Raw genomic sequence first — 26601 nt, forward strand, 5'->3', positions numbered from 1 at the left:
GGAAGAAACAACATTCCTAAAGGCAGAATACTGTCTGTGAAAGCTCTGCAAGGAAGGACAGGTCTCAATGATGGCAGTGCTCTGAACTTTCTTCTTGGTTTGAGCCCTTAGTTGCCAGTTCTGGCACTAGACACCCCACATCATCTTATCCTTAACTGCCATATATTCACTTACTTTGATTCCGTTTTAACAGTGGAATCAAGTTGATTGTAGAGTAGGGTTCCAGCTGAACAGTGCCAGCAATTTCATACCTCTGAACATCAATCTACCTGGGATGACTTAGTTGACATGTTATGAAAGTACTAACTTAAACCAAAGGAATTTAAATCAGAAGACGTGACACAAGAAGTGATGAGAAAGAGACAGAAGAGGCCACCCAAATGAGAAGTCAAACAGAAGAAACATGGCTGGGGAAGAGGAGAGGTGTGTGAACTGTTTATTAATACTGAGAGGTTCCACATCACAAGACCACCAACAAAATGCACATCACTTTCAAAACAACATGAGACATATTGTTGGCTAAACAACTTGTCTCTGACTTGACAGGCTGCTGAAGTATAGTCGGAATCCATGGAGCTTACTGGCAAAAGCCTTGCCAAGTCCAAACTGTTCCACAACACATTCATCTGCACTCTGACCATCATCCCATGTCCCTCTAGCTCAGTTCTGGTCTTTTCCTTAAAATTGTTTCCTAATAGCTGTGCTAACAGTGGTTTTCTTAACACATAAATTGTAGATAAAGAAAAAAAATTAATATATCATTAGTTGGTACTCTTTTATATGAATCAATGATTTGACAATTTCCACCCCCCACTAAATGAGCACAAAACAGGGAGTAGGAAACATGAGGATTTCTTTACCCTTAGCCCAAACCATTTGCACACAAGACAACTCTTCACACACACTCCGGCACAATCCTCTCACTTGGGCATCGCGTTGCCTTTCTGGGGTTGTGAAGTGGCCTTCCTTGCTTCCTCCTCCGGGATGAACACGCTCACAGTGAAGTCGCTTGTCTCTGAGCCATACTTATTCTTCACAACCAGCCCGTATTTGCCAGAGTCGGAGGTACTCACGCCATTGATGGTGAAGTATGCGGTTTTGCCGGCCTCAAACCTGACGTTACAGTGGTCATCTGGGACCAGGGGCTTCTCGTTCTTCATCCAGGAGATCTCTGGAGTCGGGTCGCCCCACACATTGCAAGTGAGATTAAGTGCCTGCAAAACAGGTTTTGTGAAAACAAAGGACATAAGTCAGCTTTAACACGCAACTTCAAGAATCCTCCAGGAAGGTTGGCATGATCAGAGGAAGGATAAATATAAACCTCCTAGATCAGGCATAAATTGTTCTGTTTGCATGCCAATGGGGGTTACAGTTCAAAATCAAACATGAGTAGGTTTCTTTAGGCCCTTGGCTTTCTGGCATCAGAATATTTATCATGAAAGTCACATGAAGGAGATTGCTTTGAGGTCCCATCTCTACTCTTGTTTTTATAAACTCACAGATGCCTCTTGCTCTAATGTGGCATTTTGGACTCTTAGTAGAGAAATCTCATTGTCATAATTACCACCTGCTCACTTTTGCATCTCATCTGCTTGCAGAGCCCAGAAGCAGAAACCCAACAGTTGCTTCAGATAATGTGACAAATTTTCAAATTTTATCTTCCACCTTTTATTTTTTACCCAAATACCACCCGATCTGTCACACTTGCAAAGGTGCTCTACCAAGATGTATTCCTATTTCCTAACATTTTATTATGTTCCCAGCTGGATTGAAATCCCTAATTCTAAAAGAGCAATGCTTAGGCCTCTAACTTTACCTTTTTGTTGAAAAAAATTTTTAAAGATACTTGTAGATTCATAAACAGTTGCAAGAAATAATAGAGATCCTTATCTTTTCCCAGCTTCTCCCAGTTAACATCTTAAAAAACTATAGTCTAACATTGCAACTAGTACACTGACATTGACATGTCCATTTGATATTCTTTAACTTCCCCAGCCTCACCTGTGCTCATCTGGTCTAGTCTATATCTAGATTTGTGTATCCACCATCTCAGTAAATAAAAAGAATATTTCTTACCGCCCCCCGACCCAGGTATCACTCAACATGCCTTCTTGTAACCACCCCCCCCACTTCTCACCTTCCACCCCACCCCCATTCCTAACTGCTGACTACCACATATCTGTTTTCCAGTTCTAATTTTTTTTAATTTCAAAAACATATAAATAACATCACACAATCCATAACCTCTCAGGATTGCCTTTTTTATGTAGTATATTTCCTTGCAGATTCATCTAAGTTACTGCATTTCTCAACCATTTGTCTCAAAGGGAGAAGGAGGATGAGTAAATCAGGGGATGGAGGGGACAATGGCATAGATTTGGAGGATAGATTTGAACTTTTAGGGGTTAACTTAATGTAGTATATACACATGCTATTCTCAACGATGAACACCTAAAACAAATATAATATTATAAGCAATGCTACTTCAATAAAAAGAAGTTTGTCCCATGTAATGCTGGATGTACAGTCATGTGCAACATAACAACATTTCTGTCAAAAACGGACTGCTTGTACCATAATGCCCTTTTGAGAATTCAGAACAGCTCCATAGTAGAACAGCTATTCTTAAAGGTGTGTTGTGATATTTCGGAGGAGTTTTAATTTGCATTTCACAGATGGCCAATGATGTTGAATTTACTTTACATTTTAAATTCCATTTTTCCATTTTTCTTACTGAAATCTACATATTTTGAGGGGGAAAAGTAGGTCTCACAATATACAGAGGGAAGGATATCTTTCTAAATATCTCTTCTATAGCATGTTACATGATCATTTTTTGCCTTTTCTGTATGAGTGAGGGTAGCTTAAGAAATCTGATTTTTTCCATGATTAATTGGCAGTTGTTATTGAATTATTCTACAAATCCATTTCATCAAAAAAAGTATGTGTTAAGCTCTTGCCATTAAACTTATCCAAGGAGAGCAGGTGTGATTTTGGTAACTGTGATTACCTGTGTTAACTGTTAACAAAACCAAACTACCAAATACTTTAAGCATCATGGAAAATTATTATCCATACTTAATAGCTGATGTATAAGTAACCAAGTGTTTTACATACATTCTCTTTCTTAAGTCTTACTATGACACAGTTAAGTTGAATATTTTGAATCTCATTAAGTGAGGAAAATGGAAAACATAATTTAAAAACAAAAGCAAACATACACAGTTGAGCTTAAAGTCAACTGTGGTCATTATTTCCCACCCAGAAAGGAGAAACAGAGTCAAACGAAACTTGTCTTTGGCCAGAGCATTCCCATACATCTTGTTTTATCACCTTAGTTCCAACCACCTATCATATGTTTTTGTTTCCCTTTTAAAGGTAAGAAAAGATTTTGTTCCACTACAAATGCTCCTTCTTCATGACTGGGATATTAAACTTATCTTAATGAAACATAGGGATGAAGAAAGTGAATCCAAGTTAGAAACCGTACTCATGACTTTTCAGAGACTATGATGAAGTGAGGAAACCCCAGTTTAAAAACAAAAGAAAAAACTAAGTTTTTGACAGAAGCAGAATCTATCAAAATTCATGGAATAGCATATTTCCTTTCAAAGATGAGGTATTTAATAGGACAGCCCATTTAAGTTGTTCCTTTCTTCAATTATATCTGTGATATAGTTTTCACTAAACACTTTCCACATCTTAAGATTTTAAAGGGTAACTCTGGAAAGATACTAAGTGGTTTAAATATGCCCACATCAGCAAACATGCATCCTCATGCTAGGCCTACAAAACATTAAGATGATTGAACAATAGGCAGCATTTTAAACCATGGCCTTGGCAATTCTCATGTCAATTATGAACAACCATGCCATAAAGTGAAGACGTTGGTAAGTATATCTTAAAAGAAGCAGCAAAGTCTGGGGCACTGAAACCCATTTCTAGTGGCAGAAGTGGGGAGAAAAGCACTTACTCTATGCTTACCTTGCCCTCCTGGATGGTGACGACGTCAGGGAGCCCACCCAACACCCGGGCACGATCTGTAAGCATAGACATTTGTGGTCAGTCACTAAAATGATGAGAGCCAAAGATCACATTCATCAACCACTTCAGGGACTAATTTTTCAATTGAGTTTTCTGCTTGTTACAGTTATATTATACCTGCCTTCAATATGCAAAATAAGAAAATAATCAATTGGTTTTGCATGTTAATCCTTCATACAGATATTGCATGCACTCAGGTGCCCATATCTCTAATTAAAACATCAGCTTGAGCTTGCTTTGTCATATCAAGACCTGCTCCCCTATTTTCATGATTATTTTCAGCCCTGGTGCTGCTGCAGTTCTGCTCAGGGTGGCAGAGCAGACCTCCATGAAGAGCCTCCAGGCCCAGCTTGGCCACTTGCATGGGCTTCCCTATGAATAGGAAAATTTTCACAACCAGAGGCTCTATGCCAGGGAGATCTGGAGGGCCATGCAGGTGTGGGTTTTCTTTGAGACCTTTCCTAGAGATCTTCCCTTTCTCATGTCTTGGTAGTTTGAATTAAGTATTCCAGGTCTTATAAAATTTTAAAAACACAAAACTAGAAGGGCTCTAAGTTCTCTTTCAACTCTAAGCTGCTGTGATCAGCAATCTCAGGAAAGATTTCAGGAACCAGAAGGGAGGTAGACTCTTTTGCCCACTGGAAATTTTAAGTGTCTGGAGAGGCCAACAACTACTGTGGACACAAGCTTTGCTTGTGAACAAGGAGTAAATGCTCCCTCCCATCCCATGGGCTCTGAGACTCTCCTAACCATGCCCCTGGCGCTGGTCTCTGCCCTGTTTACACTAGCTGTAGTCTCCAAACCGAGGTGGGATTGGGGGTGGGGAAACTGATGGCAGATGGCAGGGAAAGGGGAGGAGGAAGGTGGGAGGAAAGCAGTGCATGTCAAAGGTGAAAATCCCATCCTGAAACCTCTGAGTCATTTCCTTTGAGTTTAGATTGACTCTACAGTTTTAACCCTAAACAATTTTCAAAGTCAGCTTCCCACACTGAGAAGGAACCTGGATTATTGTGATGGATTAGCTCATGACCCCTGGGATCCTGTAAGACTCTGAGCTCTTCTAGGTCATTATATGTGACACAAACATTTGACAGAAGTTAGTAGCAAGCATAATTCTGGGTATATAGATATGAGAGTCAGATGCTTGTTCACTCAGGTGGTGTCCAGTGAAACAAAAGGAGGCCTTATTGGCATCTTCTACTCTACAGGAGGTCTTGGGAATATGTGGGAAAACTTGTCAGGGCACCAGTGTCAGTAACTTACCTAATGTGAAATTCACAAAGTTTCTTATTTTTTCTTTAATGTATATAAATTTTTCTGATAACATTGTGCCTGCTGCAAGTGATTAATCACCTGTTGTGTGATATCTAGTCAGTACATTTCTCAAGATGTCTGAGTGGGAGCTCAAGGCAAGAGTTGGGTGAAATTCTTATAATGTGACTTGAGACCTTCCTTTCATATATATCCTTACTTAAGAGACTAAATAAAAACATGTAGAGCACTTAATATTAAAAAAAAAAAAGAAGGAAAGAAAGAACTTTTACTCTCCTCCAACTCTAAGCACAACAGCAAAATCAAATTTTGAAAGTATGCCCGGAGTGCAAGGTTTACTTACTTTTCTCAGCAATGGCAGCTTGTCTGTAGTTGAAAGAAACAAATAGACACACAAAGAAAGAAGAATTCTGTTTTAGTGCCTCTTTAAAGTAGCTAACACTGACTGCATTTCATTGCCTCAGAGACAATTTTGTTCCTCTATGAAGCAATGGAAAATGCTTTTACTGCAAAGGCCGAGATAAAAACCCTCTCTGGGCCTCCCTGGTGCCACAAGGGGTTAAGACACAACCTACGAAGCTATGGGCAGCCATTGAAGCACGAGTTCGATCCCCGGCCAGCCAGGGAGAAACACACATGGTGCTGCGGACCTCTCCTGTCTTGCCCTCTGCTCCCCTCCACAGTATATTTTAGTCAGTCTGCCTGTTCTGCTCCCCATTCTGATGAATCCTCTCACCCCCACACCTCTGGCCTATACCACAGCTCTTGTATGCATAAACAAACCTTTAAAAATTAAAAAAAAAAAAATAAAAGCCCCTCTCTGACCCACAGGTGAGGGAGCACACATAGGCAGTTGCTAGGAAAAAGGGACTTACTTTAATCTCTGGAATTCAGCAAAGGCTTCATCATATGCTTCAAGAAGGAAGAAAAAGAGAAGTTAGAATTTTCTTACACAGAATTGACAACATTAAGGGACTGATTAAAAAATCACAATATCAGGTCAACGTGACCAGCCCAGACACAGCTAGGCTGACTTGACTGAGACTGTGCCTGTGAGTTCACGTTACAACTTGATGGACCTAACAAGAGACGTAAATACTTTCTAGGTAGAAAATATGAAATAGTGAATTTGGAAGGTTTCAACTCAGTGAGAGACCTTTATCCCTTCTAATAGAAAGGCAAAGATTAGTTCCACCAAAGATAAAATGGGAACAAAGTTCTGTTTCAAGTAAAAGTTGGTTGTCTAATAAGCATCCAGCATCAGAAAAGCTTTTCTCTTAATTAGCCATACCACATGTTATGTTAGCTAGACAGTTACATGTTATGTTGTCTGGCCCATTTATTTGTATGAAAGAGCAAGAGTTACTATAGTCACAGTTTGTGCCAGTGCTTGCCTGAAGCAATGTTTCTATGCCCTACTGGAGATGAGATAAGAGATAGACAAGGAAATAAGAGCTATAGAGTTCTAATTTCTTTCCCCTGAGCCTACAGAATTAAGCCACTTTGAAGACTTCAGCAAAAAGGCAGCTTTTAAAATCTTTCTCACCTTGTCTTTAAGCAACTTGGTGGTCTTAGGCTCACATTTTAAGTCTAGAAAATACTTACATAACACAAGTTTGCCAACTTTCTTTTACAAATGAGGAAAGTAAGCATAAATCAAGCTTAAAGTCTCTCAAGGTAGACCAGTTAGACCAAAGGAGACTCAAGTTCCTTCACACTTCTTTTAGTCCAGGCCACACTGAGCTAGAGGTGGGCATGACAGAGATAATCTGTATTTGGTGGCAGCAACAATACTGGTGAGAAAACCCAGAATATGAGAGAGGGAAATTAAATAAGCTTTGGTGGGCCAAAATTATTTTTAAAAAAGTTTAAATTTATCTACCACTTCTCTTTTTTTATTGTGTCCAAAGTGTTTTATGGACTGCAAAGTGTTTATCACTGCATGTGTGTGAGTCTCTTGGGGGTAGCCACTCTCCTTCCCTGCAGAGAGATCCTTCAACTAGTCTTTGCAGTCATGGTGGGTGAGCAGGGAGAGGGGTATGAGGGTCAGTGCAAAACAACTCAAGGTAGCTGCTTCTAAGTTAGGAATTTACTTTGTGATGATTAAAAAAATGAGGAGTTATGGCATACTTAGATTGTATTTTAATATATAAGGGGGGGGGAAATCAAGCCACTGTGTCCTTTATAACTTCATACAGACTATTTTATTTCATTAGGAAATAATATATAAAGGAAGACTATGGTATTAGGAAAGGGAGAAATGGTGCCATGTTTTTTACTTTTTATTAATTTATGCATCTTTAACTTAAAGAATTTAGTAACTTTACATCATTATTGGTCTTAGATGGAAAGACATTGTCTGCATTGTTTATTATCTTGTATCCTCTTCTCCCCCAAGCCCCTTACTGTCTCAGCAGATGAACAGGAATCTGAGGGTCATAGGGCGCAATTTTTCCAACTTCTTTCTATTCTCATTTGTCTTTGATTATTCATATTTATTTTCCTCTAGTTTCTGAAGAAAGGGTTTCCTTGCTTCCTCCCAAAGTTACCAAATTCCCTCTTCCCTTGATCTCAAACCTTTCATTCTTCAGGACTTTGGTTTCATCAATGATTCCCCTTCCCTCACATCTTCAGTCCTTCCAAATCAACTGACTTCGTGAAGTATTGGAACATGCTCAAATTTCAATCAACATAAAGTGATTCTTTTTCAATGTTTTTACTTTCTCAAGTGATTGTAAATCCAGCTGCCTTTCTTTGTAAACATCTTGAAAAAGCAGTGCTTTCTCTCCGTTTACTGTCTCCTCTTTGTCACTGAATTATTGCTTTACCACCACAGCTGAGTTTAAGCAACTTTATCAAAGTCTCTCATTATCTTTCAAAGCCAAACGTCATGACCTCTTACTCCCCTTCAGGCTTTTTAAAAAGTCCACTCCACAGTTAAGTTCTATTGTGCAGAATATTCATTTACCTTGTCCAGAAAGATCCACTGTTTTCTGGTGTCCAGTTTTGCCATCAAAGAGCTCCATTACATATTTCCCTTTGTCATTTGGAGTGGGTTCATTGATCTGCAGCCAGAGCTGCTCCCCAGTGACCCCACACTTAACTCTGTCTGTGTATTTAATAGGAGTTCCGCTGTTGGAATCAAAGAAACTTTCATTAGTCTTTGCTTTCATCCAGAACTGACCTTTACTTTATCTCTTATGGAGGGTCTTACCATAAAGTTTTATAGACTTTCAAATAACATGAAATCCACATGTGTTATTCTGCTTCAGAGAAATCATGAACCCTGAAGCACAGACCTTGGACTTTAAGGCCTGGGGTAGAGGGTGTCAAAGGGTCTAACAGTCTGCACATTTAACTCCCAGTGGCAGTCTGGGATCCAAGGCAGACAGCAACACCAATACTACTGTGGTATTAATTATATTTGGTTTTGCTTGGGTTTATTTGTAAGATTAAGGAAATCTTTAAAGTGAAAACAAAAGTGTACATATTGTGGTACTGTATATTTCATGCACTTGGTCTGTGTCTATAAATCAGATTTTATAAGCTAGTCAAAAACAGTTATGGAGGTTTATCTGTAGCTGACATCTATTGACATACGTGACTACAAAGCTATTTCACACAGATGGAAATGTGTGCTTAGAAGTAAGGCTAACAGTTAAATGAAAAGCAGAGTTGCTGCCAAGACAAACATCTGTCCCTGGATGTGAGTTTCTCAGTATTCCATGGAGGTAACAAGCAGATCCATGGGATGTATTCTTTTACAAGAGTATAAAAAGAAATAGACCCTTTGTTTTGTAATCTGACCACCTAGAATTGTTACTGTTACAGATAAACTAAGAAAAAGGTAAAGTAGATGTCTTTTCAGTGATAGTCAAAGGAACTTTATGAAGAGTTTATAAACATGTGAGAAAAGAGATAAACATAAACTATTACAACAATTGGCATAGAGAAAAGACTGGAAGGAAGTACCCCAAATGTTCCTACAGTGGCTAGGAAAATTGATATGATATAAATTTTCTAATTTGTAAAATGATATTATAACTGTATCTCCAAAACAAACATGCACTACATTTGCAGTTATAATAAACAAACTGAGGAAGTGAGAAAAGGCTGTCCCCACAGTCACAGGTAAGCTAAAACCCCTCACAAGCTAGGCCCCATGACTCTGGGATTTAGAGCCCAGAGGGGGACCCAGCCACCGCCAGGGCAGACCAAGGGTGTAGGGGAGCAAGGACCCAGATGCGCCATTTTTGAAACAGGGAATTTTGCCTCCGGACCTCACCAAAACTGTGTGGAACTGATAAAAGGCTGTCCCCATAGTCAGAGGTGAGCTAAATCCCCTCACAAGCCAAGCCAAGCCCCGCGACTCTGGGAGCTGGAGCCCAGAGGAGGATCCAGCCACTGCTGGGGCAGACCGAGGGGGCAAGGGAGCACAGTCCCAGATGCACCACCTTTACAATAGGGAACTTCACCTCTGGACCTCACCAAAACTGTGTGGAACTGAGAAAGGGATGTCCCCACAGTCAGAGCTTCCGACATCCCAGAAGGAGCTCACCAAAGAGACAACTTTATCACCTCTGAAAACAGACATCAGAGAAAACACATATGTAGTGGGAGACTTCGACACACCACTATCAACAATGGATAGATCAACAAGACAAAAAATAACTAAGGACACTAAAGCTCTAAATAAGGATCTAGACCTCTTGGGCTTAACAGACATCTATAGAACACCACACCCAAAAGAATCTGAGTACACATTTTTCTCAAGCACACAGAGATCATTCTCCAGGATTGATTACATATTGGGACACAAGACAAACACGAACAGATACACTAAGATTGAAATCATACCAACTACCTTCTCTGACCATGAAGGCATCAAACTAGAAATAAACCATAAAAAGAAGGCAAGGAATCCCCCTACCTCATGGAGATTGAAACCCACACTACTGGAAGACCACTGGACTAACGAGGAGATCACAGAAGATATTAAAAAAATACTTTGAGTTGAAAGACAAGGAGGACACCAATTTCCTAAATGTATGGGATGCATCAAAAGCAGTAATAAGAGGAAAATACATAGCAATACAGGCTCACATCAAGAAACAAGAAAGAACTCAAAGAAACAACCTAATCTCACATCTCAAACAACTAGAAAAAGAATAAGAAAAAAAAAAAAACCCTAAAACCAGTAGAAGAAAGGAAATAATAAAAAATCAAAACAGAAATAAATGAAATAAAAACTAAAAAAAAAATCCAAAAGATCAATGAAACCAAAAGTTGGTTCTTTAAAAAATAAATAAAATGGGGCCTCCCCGGTGGCGCAGGGGTTGAGCGCTGGGTTGCGAAGCTGCCCGCAGCCTCTGCAGCGCCTGTTCGATCCGTGGCTGCTCCCCGGCCATGGCCACCGGAGGAGGGTCCCACATGGCGCGACAGACCTCTCCTGTCACCCGCTGCTCCCCTCAGCAGTGTACTTCGGTCCTTCTGCCTGCTCTGCTCCCCGCTCTGGCTCTGGTGAATTCTCTCACCCTCCTGCGCTTCTGACTGTACCCAGTGCTTGTATAAATAAATAAATAAATCTTTAAAAAAATAAATAAATAAATAAAAATAAATAAAATGGACAAACCCCTAGCCAGACTTACAAAGGAAAAATCAGAGAAAACACAAATAAATAGGATCACAAATGAAAGAGGAAAAATCACAACAGACACAGCAGAGATCAAAAGAATAATCAGAAACTACCATGAACAGTTATATGCAAACAAACTCAACAATCTAGAAGAGATGGACAAATATCTACAACTCTACAATCACCAAAAGCTAGATAAAGAAGACATAGAACACCTAAACAGCCCAATTACAAGCAGTGAAACTGAAATGGTAATCAAAACCCTCCCCCAAAACAAAAAAGCCCAGGACCAGATGGATTTACAAATGAATTCTACCAAACATTCAGAAACAAACTAGTGCTTATTCTTCACAAACTCTTTCGAAAAATTGAGAAGGAAGAGATAATACCAAACACATTCTATGAAGCCAACATTACACTAATACCAAAACCCAACAAAGACAACACGAAAAAAGAAAACTACAGGCCAATCTCTCTGATGAACACCGATGCAAAAATCCTCAATAAAATTTTAGCTTGCAGAATCCAACAATGTATCCATAAGATAATTCACCACAAACAAGTAGGATTTATTTCAGGACACAAAGATGGTTCAACATCTGAAAATCAATCAGTGTAATCCAACATATCAACAAAAAGAAATACAAAAACCATATGATAATATTAATAGATGCTGAAAAAGCTTTTGACAAAGTACAACACCCATTTATGATAAAGGCTCTTGAAATTCTCGGGATACAAGGAACATACCCCAACATCATAAAAGCCATATATTACAAGCCCATAGCCAATATCATTCTCAATGGTGAAAAGCTGAAAGCATTTCCATTAAGATCTGGAACAAGACAAGGATGTCCACTCTCACCACTGCTTTTCAATATAATACTGGAAGCCCTAGCCAGAGCAATAAAACAAGAGAAAGATGTACAAGGAATCCAAATAGGGAGAAGGAAGAAGTCAAACTATCACTATTTGCAGATGACATGATAATATATAGAGAGAACCCCAAAAACTCCACAGAAAAACTAAACAAACTAATCAATCAATTTAGTAAAGTAGCAGAATACAAAATCAACACATATACCAGTACCCTTCCTATACACAAACAATAAATCTGAAGAAATCAAGAAAACCATCCCTTTTATTATTGAAACAAAAAAAATCAAATATGTGGGAATAAACCTAGCAAAAGAAGTAAAGGACCTATACAAAGAAAACTATAAAACACTGTTAAAGGAAATAGAAAAAGACACAAAGAAATGGAAAGACATCCCCTGCTCATGGATTGGAAGAATAAACATATCAAAATGGCCATCCTACCAAAAGCAATTTATAGATTCAATGCTATTCCAATCAAAATTTCAATGTCATTCTTCAAAGAAATAGAACAATTATTGATGAAATTCACATGGAGCCACCCAAAACCCCAAAGAGCCAAAGCTCTCCTGAAAAAAAAAAAAGAAGGGAATGGAGGTATCACACTCCCAGACTTCAAACTATACTACAAAGCCATAATCATCAAAACTGCATGGTATTGGAACAAGAACAGACACACAGACCAATGAAATCAAATAGAAAATGCAGAAATAAACCCACAGATTTATGGTCAACTAATCTTTGACAAACGAGCAAAGAATATGCACTGGAGCAAAGAAAGTTTGCTCAGTAAATGATGCTGGGAAAACTGTCGCTACGTGCAAAAGAATGAAGCTTGACAACTACCTCACACCATGCACAAAAACCAACTCAGAATGGATTAAAGAACTAGATATAAGACCTGAAACCATAAAACATATAGAAGGAAATATAGGCGAAACACTACATGACATACATCTCAGTAACATCTTTAAACACATATCACTCAAAGCAGTGACAGCGAAGGCAAAGATAAGCAGCTGAGACTACATCAGATTAAAGAGCTTCTGTACAGCAAAAGAGACAGTAACCAAAACAAAGAGACATCCCACTGATTTGGAGAACATTTTTGCACACATCACTAATGATAAAGGATTGATGACAAAAATCTGCCAAGAGCTGATGAGACTCAACAAAACAAAGTAAATAACCCAGTCAAAAAAAATGGGCAGAAGAGCTAAAAAGAAACTTCTCCAAGGAAGAAATGCAGATGGCCAACAGGCATATGAAAAAATGTTCAACATCACTTGTAATCAGGGAAATACAAATCAAAACTACCATGAGATACCAACTTATCCCAGTGAGAATGGCACATATTAAAAAAACTAGCAACAACAAATGTTGGCGAGGATGTGGAGAAAAAGGAAATCTCCTGCACTGCTGGTGGGAGTGCAGACTGGTCCAGCCACTATGGAGAACTGTGTTGAGATTCCTCAGTCTGCTAAAGATGGAGCTTCCATATGATCCAGCAATTCCACTCCTAGTTATTTACCCAAAGGACACAGAAACATCAATTCAAAAGGGCACCTGCATCCCTGTGATTATTGCAACACTATTTACAATGAGTGAGCTATGGAAACAACCCAGATGCCCAGGAGTAGATGACTGGATCAAGACGATATGGTACATATACACAATGGAATATTACTCAGCTATCAAAAAGATAAACTCATGCAATTTGCAGCAACGTGGATGGAGCTGGAAGGGATCGTGCTCAGTGAAATAAGCCAGAAGGATAAAGAGGAATGCCAGATGGTCTCACCCATACCAGAACCTGAGAAAACCTAAATTAAGGGACCAGGAAAAAAATTAATTATAATAAAGTTAAAATCAAAATCAACAAGCAAGTATAAACCAGGGACACACTACAGGGCGTGAAAAGGGAGTAGGATCAAAACAATGGTGGTGGGAACTGTATGGGGACTGTAACCAAGATGAAAATACATATATTGTGCAAAAATGATGTAAGAAATATATAAAATTTTAAAAATTGACTTAAAAATAAATTTTAAAAATGTTAAAAAAAAATAAACAAAATGAACTTAAAAAAAACAGAAAAACAAAAATCTCCACCAAAAATCCTTCAATGTCCAAATAAATATTCAGTATTTTCTTATAAACTATGTTCTATAAAAGACACTAAAAATTAAAATGCCGTAAGATGTAGAGTGAAGGAATTCATCTTTATCCAAAGACTTTAACCTGAGTAATATATTTGCCTTAGAGTGTGAGAAAGACAGATAGTTTTGTGCTTTGCTGTAATAAATCCATTTTAATTCTTTAATCTCTGGCTAACACACAAGATAGTTCCTTACATTTGTAAAGCACTTGATGGTTTACAAAGACCATAGACTTCTTTCTCTTGTTGTATCCATCAGTGTTATGAGATAGAGTAGGTGTTATTACTCCTATTTTTATATGAGAGAAACCTGAGATTGAAAAAATTAAACTTGCTGAATATCCAAGGGAAGGCAGGAGTAAAATCAAAATTAAAACCCACTTCAAGTGTTTTCCCGATTATGCCACATACCTATATAGAGGCAGAGAAGTACTTCTTAATACCTGAATCTTTCTCAGGCACTGAATACACAAAACACTCATTAAGCTGATTAGATCAAGTAATGTAAGAAGTTTATTATTGGCTGATAATAGTTTCTTCAAAACTCAGTGTTCTAATCTTTTTTGAACAAGTAATTCTTTAGAGATGATGTAAAGCTTTTTGATTGATGATTCAATTAATTTATCTTCTCTTATTCTTCAAAAAAGATATATTACAATGTCTTAGATGTCACAGAGGAATTTCCTAGAATTTGATCTATTTTAACTTATAATTGCTTTCCTAAAATGTGTTCTGGAAGAAACAGAACAAAGAAATGAAACCCTAAGCATTGTACACTGGAATTTTACTTCTTTTTTTCTTTTAATATTCAGGAAATTAATAATGATGATGATGAAAACACTGTTCTATACAAAAGTAAAGTTGCTTCAAAGCAAACCACATATCACTGCTTTGTGAGATCCAGTTCTGGTTAATTGTTCGATTTAGGCTTTTAATGCAAAACATAGGGTTACTGCCAGGGTGCTGGCTCAGGCCTCTATCCACCACTTAGATGTGTAACCTCAGTCACCTCCCTGAATCTGAGCTTCCTCATCTCTAAGATACCTCTCATAGAGCTGTGAATATTAAATTAACTTATACATCTATATGGTGTCTAGGATAGGGAAAATACAAAAAAAAACATCATTATCCACCTCTTTCTGATGATGTCACTGTGACCTACTGCTCAGTGGGGCTGATAAAGAAAATGGGAATGAACTGAAGGTGACTATGCCCCATCAGATTTCTGTGACAAGCTGCTGCTGTGTTTCAGATCAGGAAATTTCAGGAAAGCACAGAGGGGAAGGACACTGTCAAGTGTGTAAATGGGAGCTAAATTAGAGGCTCATTTTAGTTCTTGGATCCCCAGAGATGAACTTAAATGGAATCCCTCCACAACCTACATACAGGAAGCCTGGAATAGAACATGTATTTAGGTTCAATCCAGTGCAAAATACATATTCCCATATTCATCTTGAGATCTCCAAAGCCTGCCAACAGTGGACAAGAAACAAGCTAATTCCAAACTATCCCAATTTCTACAGATGACAGTAGCAACAAACGTGGGCATTTCTCTGCAGTAGACTTCTCTGGTGAATGGTCATTGATTCAAATAACGAGAAATGTGGTGTCTGTTGATACATACTGCCTCCGTTTTGTTTAGACTACAGCATGGGTTAGTTGTATATAGAAAAATAGTACAGGAATCTAGCTTTTGATGCCTGGCAAAGAAGAGAGTGTTTAAGCATGATTATTTGGAGGCAAAGCTCACATTATAGAGATGTCCACAAGTTGTGATTTTTCCCAGATCACAAAGACAAATGCTCTGTAGCCATCACTGACCTTGCCAGGTAGGTGTTGATGGAAACCACTAACCTCACATTAAAGGAATAGTCTGGGCACTCTGTCTTTTTCTCATCAACACAGACCTGAGAGTAAGACTCCTTACCCGAGAGGAACAGAATGTTGTCTCCTCTCTTCCCTATATGGAGAGATACTTTCTACATAAGAAGGACATCCCATTTACTTACTTGTGGGACCAATTAACTTTCAGATCATCCAGGTAGTAAGTAACGAAAGAGTATAGTCGGATACCCTCAGCTGTGCTCTGGATCTTCAGGTCAGTAGCAGACAAAGCTGAAAGAAGAAAACTTATTTCAACATTTGTAGGCCCAAACAGGAGAGTAATGAAATACTGTTGTGAGAACATTTAAACTTACCTATTACTTTACATACTTCACTCATCAGTTCTTTAAAGGCTGTGAATAGAGATTTCATAGAGTTTTAGCATAAATATGCTCAATGTAAGGTCAAGTCACAAACTTAGTGAGTTTCAAGTTCTTAAAAATATCCTGTCTGGTGAAGAGTTGACAAGTTGAATTTGTTGACTAATTCCTCTTTGAGGAAATAACTCAATTTTTATCCATTTTTAGAAGACCTCAGGTCTTATTTGGATATTTCCCCCTCAAGTTCTTTTTAACTTTCACCCTATTTACATTCTAGAAAAAGAGTCATGTGAGATTTCTAAGAAGGTTCTTGGCTTTCAGACTCCCTTTCTTCTTAAGTCCCAGGAAACCTTAGTTTACAGTAGAGGAAATTCTCTTATCTATGCCATCAGTTCACAATGAATTAACCATTTAGGTTCTTTGATATTATTCAGTCCAATGATAAACATATTCAGTCCAATGATAAACACATTTAGTCCTGATTTTTCCAAGAATAGGAAGGTGAAACCCAAGGTAGATTTCTGATATTTGTTGGCAATACTGCTAAAGATATTGTTCAGGAGCAAGAGTGGAAGTTTGGTGGTGGGAGGTATCACATGTAGGATTCAATATCATGATATGTCCATCCTTAGTAGTCTCTGAAAACTGGAAATTACTTTCTTGCTTTGTTAGTGAGAGATTTTGAATTTCACATATAAATCTTTCTCACCACCTCTTAAAAGGACTATTTTGTGACTCTACTTTTCACAGTTGCTTTTGATTCTGGAGCATTTTTATAGAATTGAAATAAAAATGATGATTTAAATTGGAAACAGACCCCTAGTGAATTATAAATTCTCTGATTATCAAAAATATACTTTTAATTTCTAGGAAGATTAAAAGTAAAGTATTTTTGAATAAAACAATAGGTCTCTCTACAGGAATTTTAATTAAAACAAAGTTTGTGGACAAAAAAATCAGCAGTACATTGTCACTTCAGCCCCAATCATAATTCTGGTAACCTATATATAGAACAGACAAAATAAACCACAGTAGTTGGTGACTGACCTTCATCCTCAAGCTTCAATCTGCTCTTATCTTTTCCTCGGTCATCTTTGAGGATAACTTCATAAATCCCAGCATCTTTCTTGGAAAACTAAGGGGAATAGATATGCCACATTGCAGCTGGTAGCCTCAGAGTATATGGTATTTGCATTTTTAAGGCCCTGTGATTTATGGCAGTGCCATCAAAACACACACTAAACAAGCACCTAGCTATGTGAACAAAGAACCATTCACAGATGATCCTGTCCATCAGAACTTGATCAGCTGGTAGTTTTGATTTCTTGCTCTAAGGCTGTTGCTGATTTGAGACTGAAAAGTTCAAAACCTTTATTTTTCCTGCCTTTATATTAAAAACTTATCATCACAGATAAATGCAGATAAACACCTATGAATACTATGTCTGATTGTCTCTTTACTTTTAGAGAACAAATTATAGTGGGGCTTAAGAGCAAAAGAAAAATGAGCCACTTAACTGCCTGGCCACTCATTCATTATGAAAAACTAGTAGCTCTGAAACAAGAGTTGTGGTGTCCAGGCAATTTTACTCGGACATTTGACAAATTCATGTATATCACAAGGAGAGAGAAGATTTTGTGTGTCTCTACACTTGCTTTTTAGGTGACATGAAGGCAGGAATCTTTAGAACAGTTAGAAGTAAGTTCTTACAAATTATTTGGGCAAAAGAACATGGAATTTAGCCTTTGTGCTTTGGAAGAATGTAGGGTATAGAACTAATGTATTACATTTCACATTTATAGGCACCTACCTCTGTTATAAGCAGGGTGCATATTCCATCCTTAAAGTCATGCTTTTCATCTACCGATATCTCCCTTTCATCTTTGTACCACAAAATGTGCGTCTCTTTTTTGATATTTGCCACCTGGAAGAAAAAACATAATTATCATTCTCAAAATAGGGAACACTACCCTTATGAATATAGCATTGGACAGAAGAAAAAGTACTGACTTCCCAGTCAGGGGATAAAGATTGATAAAAGAATCTTCAAAGTTATTTTAATTGATAAAGAGTTTAGAATAAGGTAGACAAAAATGAATAAACCTAAATCAGTAACAACTCTATTTCCAGCAGAAAAAAAATTGACTTTAAAATTATATGAAAGACAAGAAAAGAAAAAAATAGATAAATATATACTAACATACAGACTTAAATAAAAATAAAAATCTGAAAGCCAAGGGAAGGCAAATCCCATCAGTCTAAATTATAATCTATATCACATAAAAATGGCTTTATCAAAGGAACAGGAAAGGAACACTTAATGACAACAGAATGAATAAGTGCAAATATCTAAAAATTTAAAAAAATGAAGCTCACAAATACATGTAGAGGGGAAATATTTTTTAATTGTTTTAAATTATTTTTTCTGGTTTTATCAACATGTAATTGGCTATAACATTGTATATGTTTAAGGACTATACAATGTTTAAGGTATATAACAATTATTCAGCATCTGCATACATTGTGAAAAGATTATCAAAATGAGGTTTATTTCCATCACCTATTATTTAATAAATTAGTTGCTTAGCAATTTTGAGGAAACTCATTTATTTATGTTTAAAATGTATTTATTGCTATCAAAGTACCAATTTTTCACATCCTTGTCAGTGTTTTGACCATACAGGATCCCCCTCCTCAGGTGAAGTCACTATAGCACTCTCACAACTAGAGTACCCATGGACCACCACCAAAGTCCATTGTGTTCTCTCTACTGCCATCCTCACCTCTCTCCCACTCCTCTGAAAGCCAGTATCTATGATCAGCTTTCAAGGATTGATTTTAAAGTTTGACTTTGTCTAACCCTTTGTCTGGTTTTTCTATATTCCACTTATAAGTGACACCATCTGGTACCTTTCTTTCTAAAAAAAAAATTCTTACTGAAAAAAATAAACCTTATTAACTAAGTCTTAGTTAATGAATAGGAACAATCATCTTGCCATCCCATATTTTTATGTTTTAAGTTTTTTTACCATCTACTAAACACAGTGACATTCAGTAGTAGGGATGTGTCACTTATAATTTTGGTTCAAATGGACCTGAAAAATTGATCTTCCTCTTCTCCTCATTCTATTTCATATTTATTTCCTTGTATCATATATTAAAAATTTATCTACTTCTTACCTTGCATTTCAATAGTACATTACATTCACTAGTCACTTCCCAGCTCAGATACTCAGCAAAATGTGGACCTACAAAATTTCAATGCCATCAGCAATCATTATTAATTACAAGTGCAAAATCAAAGTTCATTCTTAAATTCTAAAATGATTTATGTTTGAAGTGAAATTTTAAAAGGTCAAGACTTAGTTTTAAGTATTTTTAAAAAATACACATTAGTAATATATATTTTAAAAAATGTATCAAGTATTAACATAAATCTTAATATTCATTTTAATTGAAGTTTTTCTTTTTATCTCTGTCTATTTTTACCTTGTTTTCTGATCCATTCTTGCCGCTGGAATTCAGCTTCTTTCTGGAGCTTTTGATAAACTAGATATTGAAAAACAAGGAAGTATGAAATTGAGCTGAGTGGTATAAATATACATACCAGTCACTCTGCTGAGGGATTTATAATTATTATTATAACACTAATACATCATGACTTCCCTACTCATTTCCAGTTTATTTATTTACTTACTTATTTATTCATTCATTTATTTATTTATTTTTTACATCATTTTTCATTTTTGCACGATGCATGCATTTTCATCTTGTTTATAGTACCCATACAATTTCCACTCCCCTTATTTTGACCCTAATTTCCCCTCCCCCACCTCATAGTGTGTCTCTGGTTTATAGTTGCTTGTTGATTTTGATTTTTACTTTATTATAATTAGTTTTTTTCTTGGTCCCTTATTTAGGTTTTCTAAATTCCTGCTATGAGTGAAATCATCCAGTATTTTTCTTTGATTTCCAGTTTTTAAATGAAGAAACAGGCCTAGAACGTTTAAATAACTTACAAAGTTCATGAAGGTAGGAAATAGTGAAACAGTATTGGATATTGCAAATATAGAAATAAGGCTAGCCTTATTACTGTTTTGTTAAATGCCACAGTTTAAATCTTGGTAGCTTTTACTTTGGTTTATGACAACTGACTTATTATAATCTAGTTATAATGTATAATTAATAGATTGGGCACACACTACTTTTGCATCCTTTTTTCTTAATTTAAGTAATTCAAAGTAATTTAATCCTCAAAGATAATATCATAGTTTGTTATCTCAGAATCAAACTAACATATGTACGAGGTGTATTTATTAAATATATTTGATATATATATCTCAGAAACAAACTATGATGTTATACACTCAGACACACACACACACACACACACACAGAGTCTTGGTTGTACTGCAACCTTCACTGGAGAATTTTAATAATGAATGCTTATTTATAAATGATATGTAAGTGTGGTCTTGCCTATGGACCAGAGATAAATTTGGTGTCCTTTAAAATTAACTTTCATTTCTATGAAATACTACTATGGAAAGCGTTAATTGAAAGTTACATTTCAAACATTGGAATCCAATCAAGAAACAATTTGCACTACTTTTCATGTGATCCCTTTTGTACCATGAGTATTTTGCCTTAAAGGGAATAGCAAAATCATCCAGTTAATGTACTGTAGGATTCTTACCATCTCCAAGGAGAACAAGAGTAGAATGGCCAGTTGCTTTGCCATCTTGAATCTGGAACGTATATGATCCCTCATCCTCATCCTGGAGCTTTTCCATAAACATTTCAATTATACCAGTGTTTCGGTCAATATGCATCTTATATTTCTTTAAAGTGAAAAAGAAAAGAGAAATCAATAAGATGGATACTTTATTCTGAAGACAATAAGCTGAATGACATAAAAACAAACTTTACAGAGTCATCATTATAGTAAGATTTCTTGTTAATATATTTTTAAAATGTTTCAAACTCATGTCAAGGAAAAGGAAAATAGTATGCAAAATGTGTGACCTTGACCAAAATTGATTACACTTTAGCCTAACACTTAAGTTTAAAAATATTAAATTGGGTCACCCTGGTTGCCTAGGGGTTAAGTCTCAGCGCTATCACCTCTACTGCCTGAGATCGATCTCTGGCCAGTGAGCTAACCCACATGACACAGCAGACCTCTCCTGTCTCACCTGCTGCTCCCCTTAGCTGTGTATTTCAGTAGATCTACCTGTTCGGCTCCCCACTTTGTCTCTGACTCTGTCACTACCCCTCCCCCTTCTGGCCTATACCCCAATTCTTCTATGCAAAAATAAATAAAAAACTTCAAAAAATATATAAAATTTTGTTAGCCAAGTCATAAAATGTAATCAAAAGACTTTGAAATTTCTATTTTACCTTTCAGATTACATTAATTTTAGTTATACAAATAATAGAAATCTAAATTCTATGGGGTACTCCTGAGGGGGTGGGGGAAGCAAATATTGTTTAAAAATGAAAAATGTTGTAAAAAATAAAAAAAGATAAAACAAGAACAATGATGTAAAAATTTAAAAATTTTAAAAAAGAATAATATAAATCCACAGATAGCAAGAGGAAAGTGTTAGTCTCATTCATTGCTATATCCCTGGCATTTAGCACATGCATGGCACAAAGCAGTCAATAAATATCTGATGAAATAATACATGAATAAAAAAATATCCAAATGCTTCCACAGCATTTGAAATCCATTTGCTCCTAATGAATTGCAACTGCCCTATTAAACTGTTTTAACATATTGCTTTTTTTTTTTCTTCAGTGTAAAGTTATATCTTCATCCCTGGGGAGACAAGCACAAGTTCCATAACAGACTGATGAATGTTTCCTACAAAATATCACAGGATGAAGGCTTAGACCTGCGATCAACTCTATGGTACAATTCATGCCCCAGAGCAACTCTTGCAGGAAGCTAGTCTTTGGCAGAGACCACATTTTTATTTAGTTTTCTCCTACCCTAACTTATTTCCTTTAACCTCCAAAAAATCATTTGAAAGAGGAACTTTATTTCAAACTCTCCTTCCAGGGAAATTGATCTAAGACAGTAACACCCATCTAATGAAATATGGTTAGAACCAACTTCAACGACAGTGACGAGCTCTTCAAGCTCACTGTGTATGTGCACACAGAGTATGTACACCTACCCGAGTAAATGCATAAAAGGGACATGTCTACACACATTCAATGGCTGTGGTGGGGGAGGGATGCCCACAGTACTTTTCCTTCCTTTCCACGGGTCAGGTGGTCACAGCTATTGTGACAACATTTTTGAAAATTGAAGGAGATGACCACAATGGACCCACATGTGGCTTGCTCTGGTTCTACACACAGTTACTTTATGGGCTGAAAAGGAGTACACTGCACCATTTCATGTTGTTTGTGTTACCCATTCTCCCCCTTTCTAATGAATCCTCAAATGTTTTAAGTACATATCTTGATAAAAGGAAAAACAGGTTGTTAATAATGGCCACAAACCAGGCCTCCCTGGTGGTGCAGGGGGTTGAGCACAGCACTGTGAAATTATCCGCAGCCTCTGCAACACAAGTTTGATCCCAGGCCGGCCAGGGAGGTACCCACATGGCGCAGCAGACCTCTCCTGTCTCATCTGCTGCTCCCCTCAGCAATGTATTTCAGTCAGTCTCCTGTTCTGTTCCCCACTCTGTCTCTGGTGAATCCTCTCACCCCCCACACCTCTGGCCTGTACCCCAGTTCTTATATGCATAAATAAATCTTTAAAAAAATAATGGCCACAAACCATAACTTTTTCCCATCCTTCAGACACCCATTTTTATACCCATAGGTGAGAACCAGAGACCCTAAACCCAAGTTTGTGGGGACCACTGGGCACTTGCCCAACCAATCCTCAACCTATTGATGTGTGGAGAGGACAAGACTCAAGTGTTGTAACTCTATAAAAACCACTCTTGCATTAAAAGTAAATAGTTGATATAGATAAGGATATTAATATAGATATAGACACTCACCTATGTAAATAAGACACTAACAGACTTACACACACAAGTATGAAAAGGAGACCAAAAGGCATAAACCAATACGTATATTGAAAAGTTGTAAGAATTTGTCATTTGTCCTTTCTGAGTCTTTAAAGTCTGTTACAAAAAGGATGTATTGAATTTTAACCAGAAAAGCAAAAAGATATTTTTCCTTCATTTTTTTCTTGAGCCACTGGAACAACAGAGGCCATTTCCTCCACAGAAGAATAAGGTTCCCTCTGGGGTTTCTGATGTGAACATGTGAATCCAGGTAAGTATTTTGGCACCTTCTCAAGAGTTTCCTGATTTGCCTGAGATAGTTTGGGTTTGTGGCTTTTGGTTTATTATAACTACCCTGGAAAAATTATTACTGCACCATTTTTCATTCTCAAAAGTTTCAGTTTGAATAACATGAATAATCAATCTATACTTCCCTGTATTGTTTTATATGTGAAATGATTTATACTTCTTCACCCCATGCCCAGTGATTTTCAAAACAATTTATTTGAATTCAGTAGCACTTTTCCTGTGTATTTGACAATGACATGTTTAAAAATATAAAAAGCATAAAACCTACCGGTCCTTCAAAGATTTCCTTATCATTAAATATGTAGCTGACTTTGGCATTGCTAGACAGCTTCTCAGCCTGCATCCAAAACCGAACCTGGCCTTTCTCCAAAATTTCAACAGCCAACTCTGATTTAACTGGGACAGCTATGAATAAAGATAAAAATGGAAATTACATTAGTAATCAATTGTTTTGAGACAGATTTTTCCAATAAATGAAAAAATAATCAATGAAAATAGCCAGTAACATCTTGCTTCTTGCAAAGCCTGGAGGCTGCAAGAAAACACTGCAGGGAAATCATGATACTGAGGGACAGAAAACCCAAGTTCTAATCTTGACTGTCACTTTGGACAAGCCATCTACTTTCTCTGAGTCATAGATGTCTCAACTATAAAAATGTGGAAGATGAACTTACCTTCAGCGGTATTTCCAGCCAACTATATGACTACTGTGGCTCTGGTTAGGTTTATTTTGGGACAATAACAAAGTGTGATGAAAGACTCTAGAGCCGAGTCCAAGTTCTGCTACTAACAAACTGTCATATGAAGCCGGGCACTGCTTCTCTGGTCTACATTTGACTCATCTGTGAATGACTGGAATTGAACTGAAAGCTCTACTTATCAAATTCAATATTCTATGCTATTAATTAAATATTTGGAAAGATGTTAAATTAGATTTCTTTAAGCATTTGCCTCACTTTGGAGGTTCCAAAACATTTTTAAAAATCAATTTAAAAAATAATTAATTTTGATACATACACAAAAAATGAACATGCTTGTTATTTAAACTTTATCATCTTACTGGTATTCCTACCAGTTCATTTAAGTTCTTAGACTAAGCAAAAATTTCCAGAAGCAAATAATCAAGTCACAATAGAGAAACTATATTAAAACTTAACATGGCTTGTTCTGTAGTGAAGAAAGCATATGGTACGTCTGACTTACAATTTTATTGCTTTATCATTTGAGGTCGGGTGAAGTTAAAAAATTTGACTGATACCTCTAAAAACCAGTTTCTAAATTTGTCATAACTTAAAAATATTCTCTATAAAGGCTCCTCCAACTATACTATGCCTATACATCAGATGGCTCTACCGACATACATTGTAGAAATGCATAGTTGTTTCTCAACATTTGCTAGTCCTTTCCTTAGTGGAAATCATCACTCTTTGCTTTCACTAGACTCTTCTTAAACCTATCTCAGAATTTTAGCATAAGCTGCATATTAAATTACAGGCTTCCCAAACTTGCACCAAATGTTCCTATTACCTCTTTACATATACCTTAAAGCTACCCTTTTCAAGCTCTAAAGAATGCCTTCATTGGCACTATTCTATGTCCACGGTAGACCTCCGCTATAGAGTCATCCTAATGCAAAATTGAAAGGATACTAAGGCGTCATCTCCTGAGGGGTGTCCCATGTGGGTGGAGGATGGGCTTAGATGTCACACCATCTCTGAACAATGATCTCTTCCTTAAATCTCATGTTGCTAACTTGCTAACAAGGATATTATCTGCCTTACACCACTACCAAGAAAAGAAAATATAGTACCAGAATACACTAAAGCACTATGATTAATGACCAGTGCTCAAGAAAGGTTAATTCTCTTCCTCTTTTGATTTTACTGATGACAAAGCTGTGCCCTAATCTCCAGGAAATGGACTCAGTAACGTATTTGGGTAGCAGAGCTGAGACCAGAGTTGTGTTCCTTTTGGTCCTGTCTGTCCACTCTGAAGGACATTAATGGTTTTCCAAAGTGAACATTTTTTTAATAAAGCAGTTCATGGCCAAATCCCAGAGTGGCAACAGCAGAGGCTAAGCTTTCTCCCTATAGGCGGACATTCCTGCTTGCTACAAGTAAGTCATGAAGGGAGCTGAAAGTAGAATCTATTCTACTGGAGATCTCATTCTGAGAAATCTAATACATGAATGATTTAGTTATCTAAGAGGCCCAGAGTAATGCCACTCATGCTGGGGCACGCCCCCATTTCCCTTAATGTTCACTGTCCTCCCTGAGTAATAGGAATGTCTTGGGTACCATGACCACCAGCAGTCTCCACAGAGGGCCCACACAGAGACAGCTATGTCCTGGTTAGTGTCAGATCACTTGGGCTTAACCCTAAGTAACAGCTGTGAACATCTGGTTTAATCATGTAACCCCAAGTTCTTCATCTCCAAAATTAAATCACCATAGTACTGACCTTTTTAAGGCCATTAAGGAATTTAAATGATACATTTTACTTAAGAACTCTATATAAGAGCTCGATGAATGTTGGCTATTAATATTTTGGTTTCTTTCCTCTTCCAGTTGCTTTAGCAATACCCTACAATCACCAATTGCAAAATATGATATAATGATATCTAAGAGGACATAACAAATAGATATTATTTATGCATATGTGTTTGTGTATATCTGCACACAAGGAGTATTTGTATACAGATAGGATAATGACCAATGTCTACAAATGAAAAGATATTATTCAGGATGTTGACAACACCAAAGTATACTTTTTACCTTTGACCTAAATATGAGTTTCAAGGAATGCTGGCTTTTATATCTGATTGACTAGAGGCTTAGAAATTTAGGAATATGCTAGGATGGGAAGGCAAAGTTAAATTCTGCTTGAAAATAATTTCTTTCTTTCTTCTAAGCCTAAATCTCCATAAGCCCTTTTCTCTGGCAGTTCATTTGTCCCAGCAAAATATCTGTTATTTATAGGTTAAAGTCATATATTTAGTGGTTTTCAAAATATTTGTAAAAACAGCTTAAAATAGGGGAATTTACTGTGCTAAGGGATAAAGGCACACCACAC

The 26601-nt window shown here is 37.0% G+C and overlaps 1 protein-coding gene across 1 annotated transcript in view; it reads right to left on the reverse strand.

Annotated features, from left to right (window-relative positions):
- Positions 1 to 754: 754 nt before the first annotated feature.
- The window catches only part of MYOM1 (myomesin 1), a 149702-nt gene continuing 123855 nt past the window's right edge, over positions 755 to 26601 (reverse strand). Inside the window, exons 27-39 of the mRNA XM_037508781.2 lie at positions 23798 to 23934; positions 20886 to 21030; positions 19679 to 19738; positions 19370 to 19437; positions 18000 to 18113; positions 17237 to 17324; positions 16184 to 16222; positions 15995 to 16100; positions 8285 to 8448; positions 6192 to 6228; positions 5660 to 5682; positions 3985 to 4040; positions 755 to 1214 (exon numbers count right to left, since the gene is read on the reverse strand). Coding sequence (XP_037364678.1) covers positions 921 to 1214; positions 3985 to 4040; positions 5660 to 5682; positions 6192 to 6228; positions 8285 to 8448; positions 15995 to 16100; positions 16184 to 16222; positions 17237 to 17324; positions 18000 to 18113; positions 19370 to 19437; positions 19679 to 19738; positions 20886 to 21030; positions 23798 to 23934 — 1331 coding nt within the window. The 3' untranslated portion in view covers positions 755 to 920. The remainder of the gene's footprint in view (positions 1215 to 3984; positions 4041 to 5659; positions 5683 to 6191; positions 6229 to 8284; positions 8449 to 15994; positions 16101 to 16183; positions 16223 to 17236; positions 17325 to 17999; positions 18114 to 19369; positions 19438 to 19678; positions 19739 to 20885; positions 21031 to 23797; positions 23935 to 26601) is intronic.

Source organism: Talpa occidentalis, unplaced genomic scaffold (assembly GCF_014898055.3).
Source record: "Talpa occidentalis isolate TD23 unplaced genomic scaffold, MPIMG_talOcc4v2.1 talOcc4.13, whole genome shotgun sequence".
NCBI classification, from domain to species: domain Eukaryota; kingdom Metazoa; phylum Chordata; class Mammalia; order Eulipotyphla; family Talpidae; genus Talpa; species Talpa occidentalis.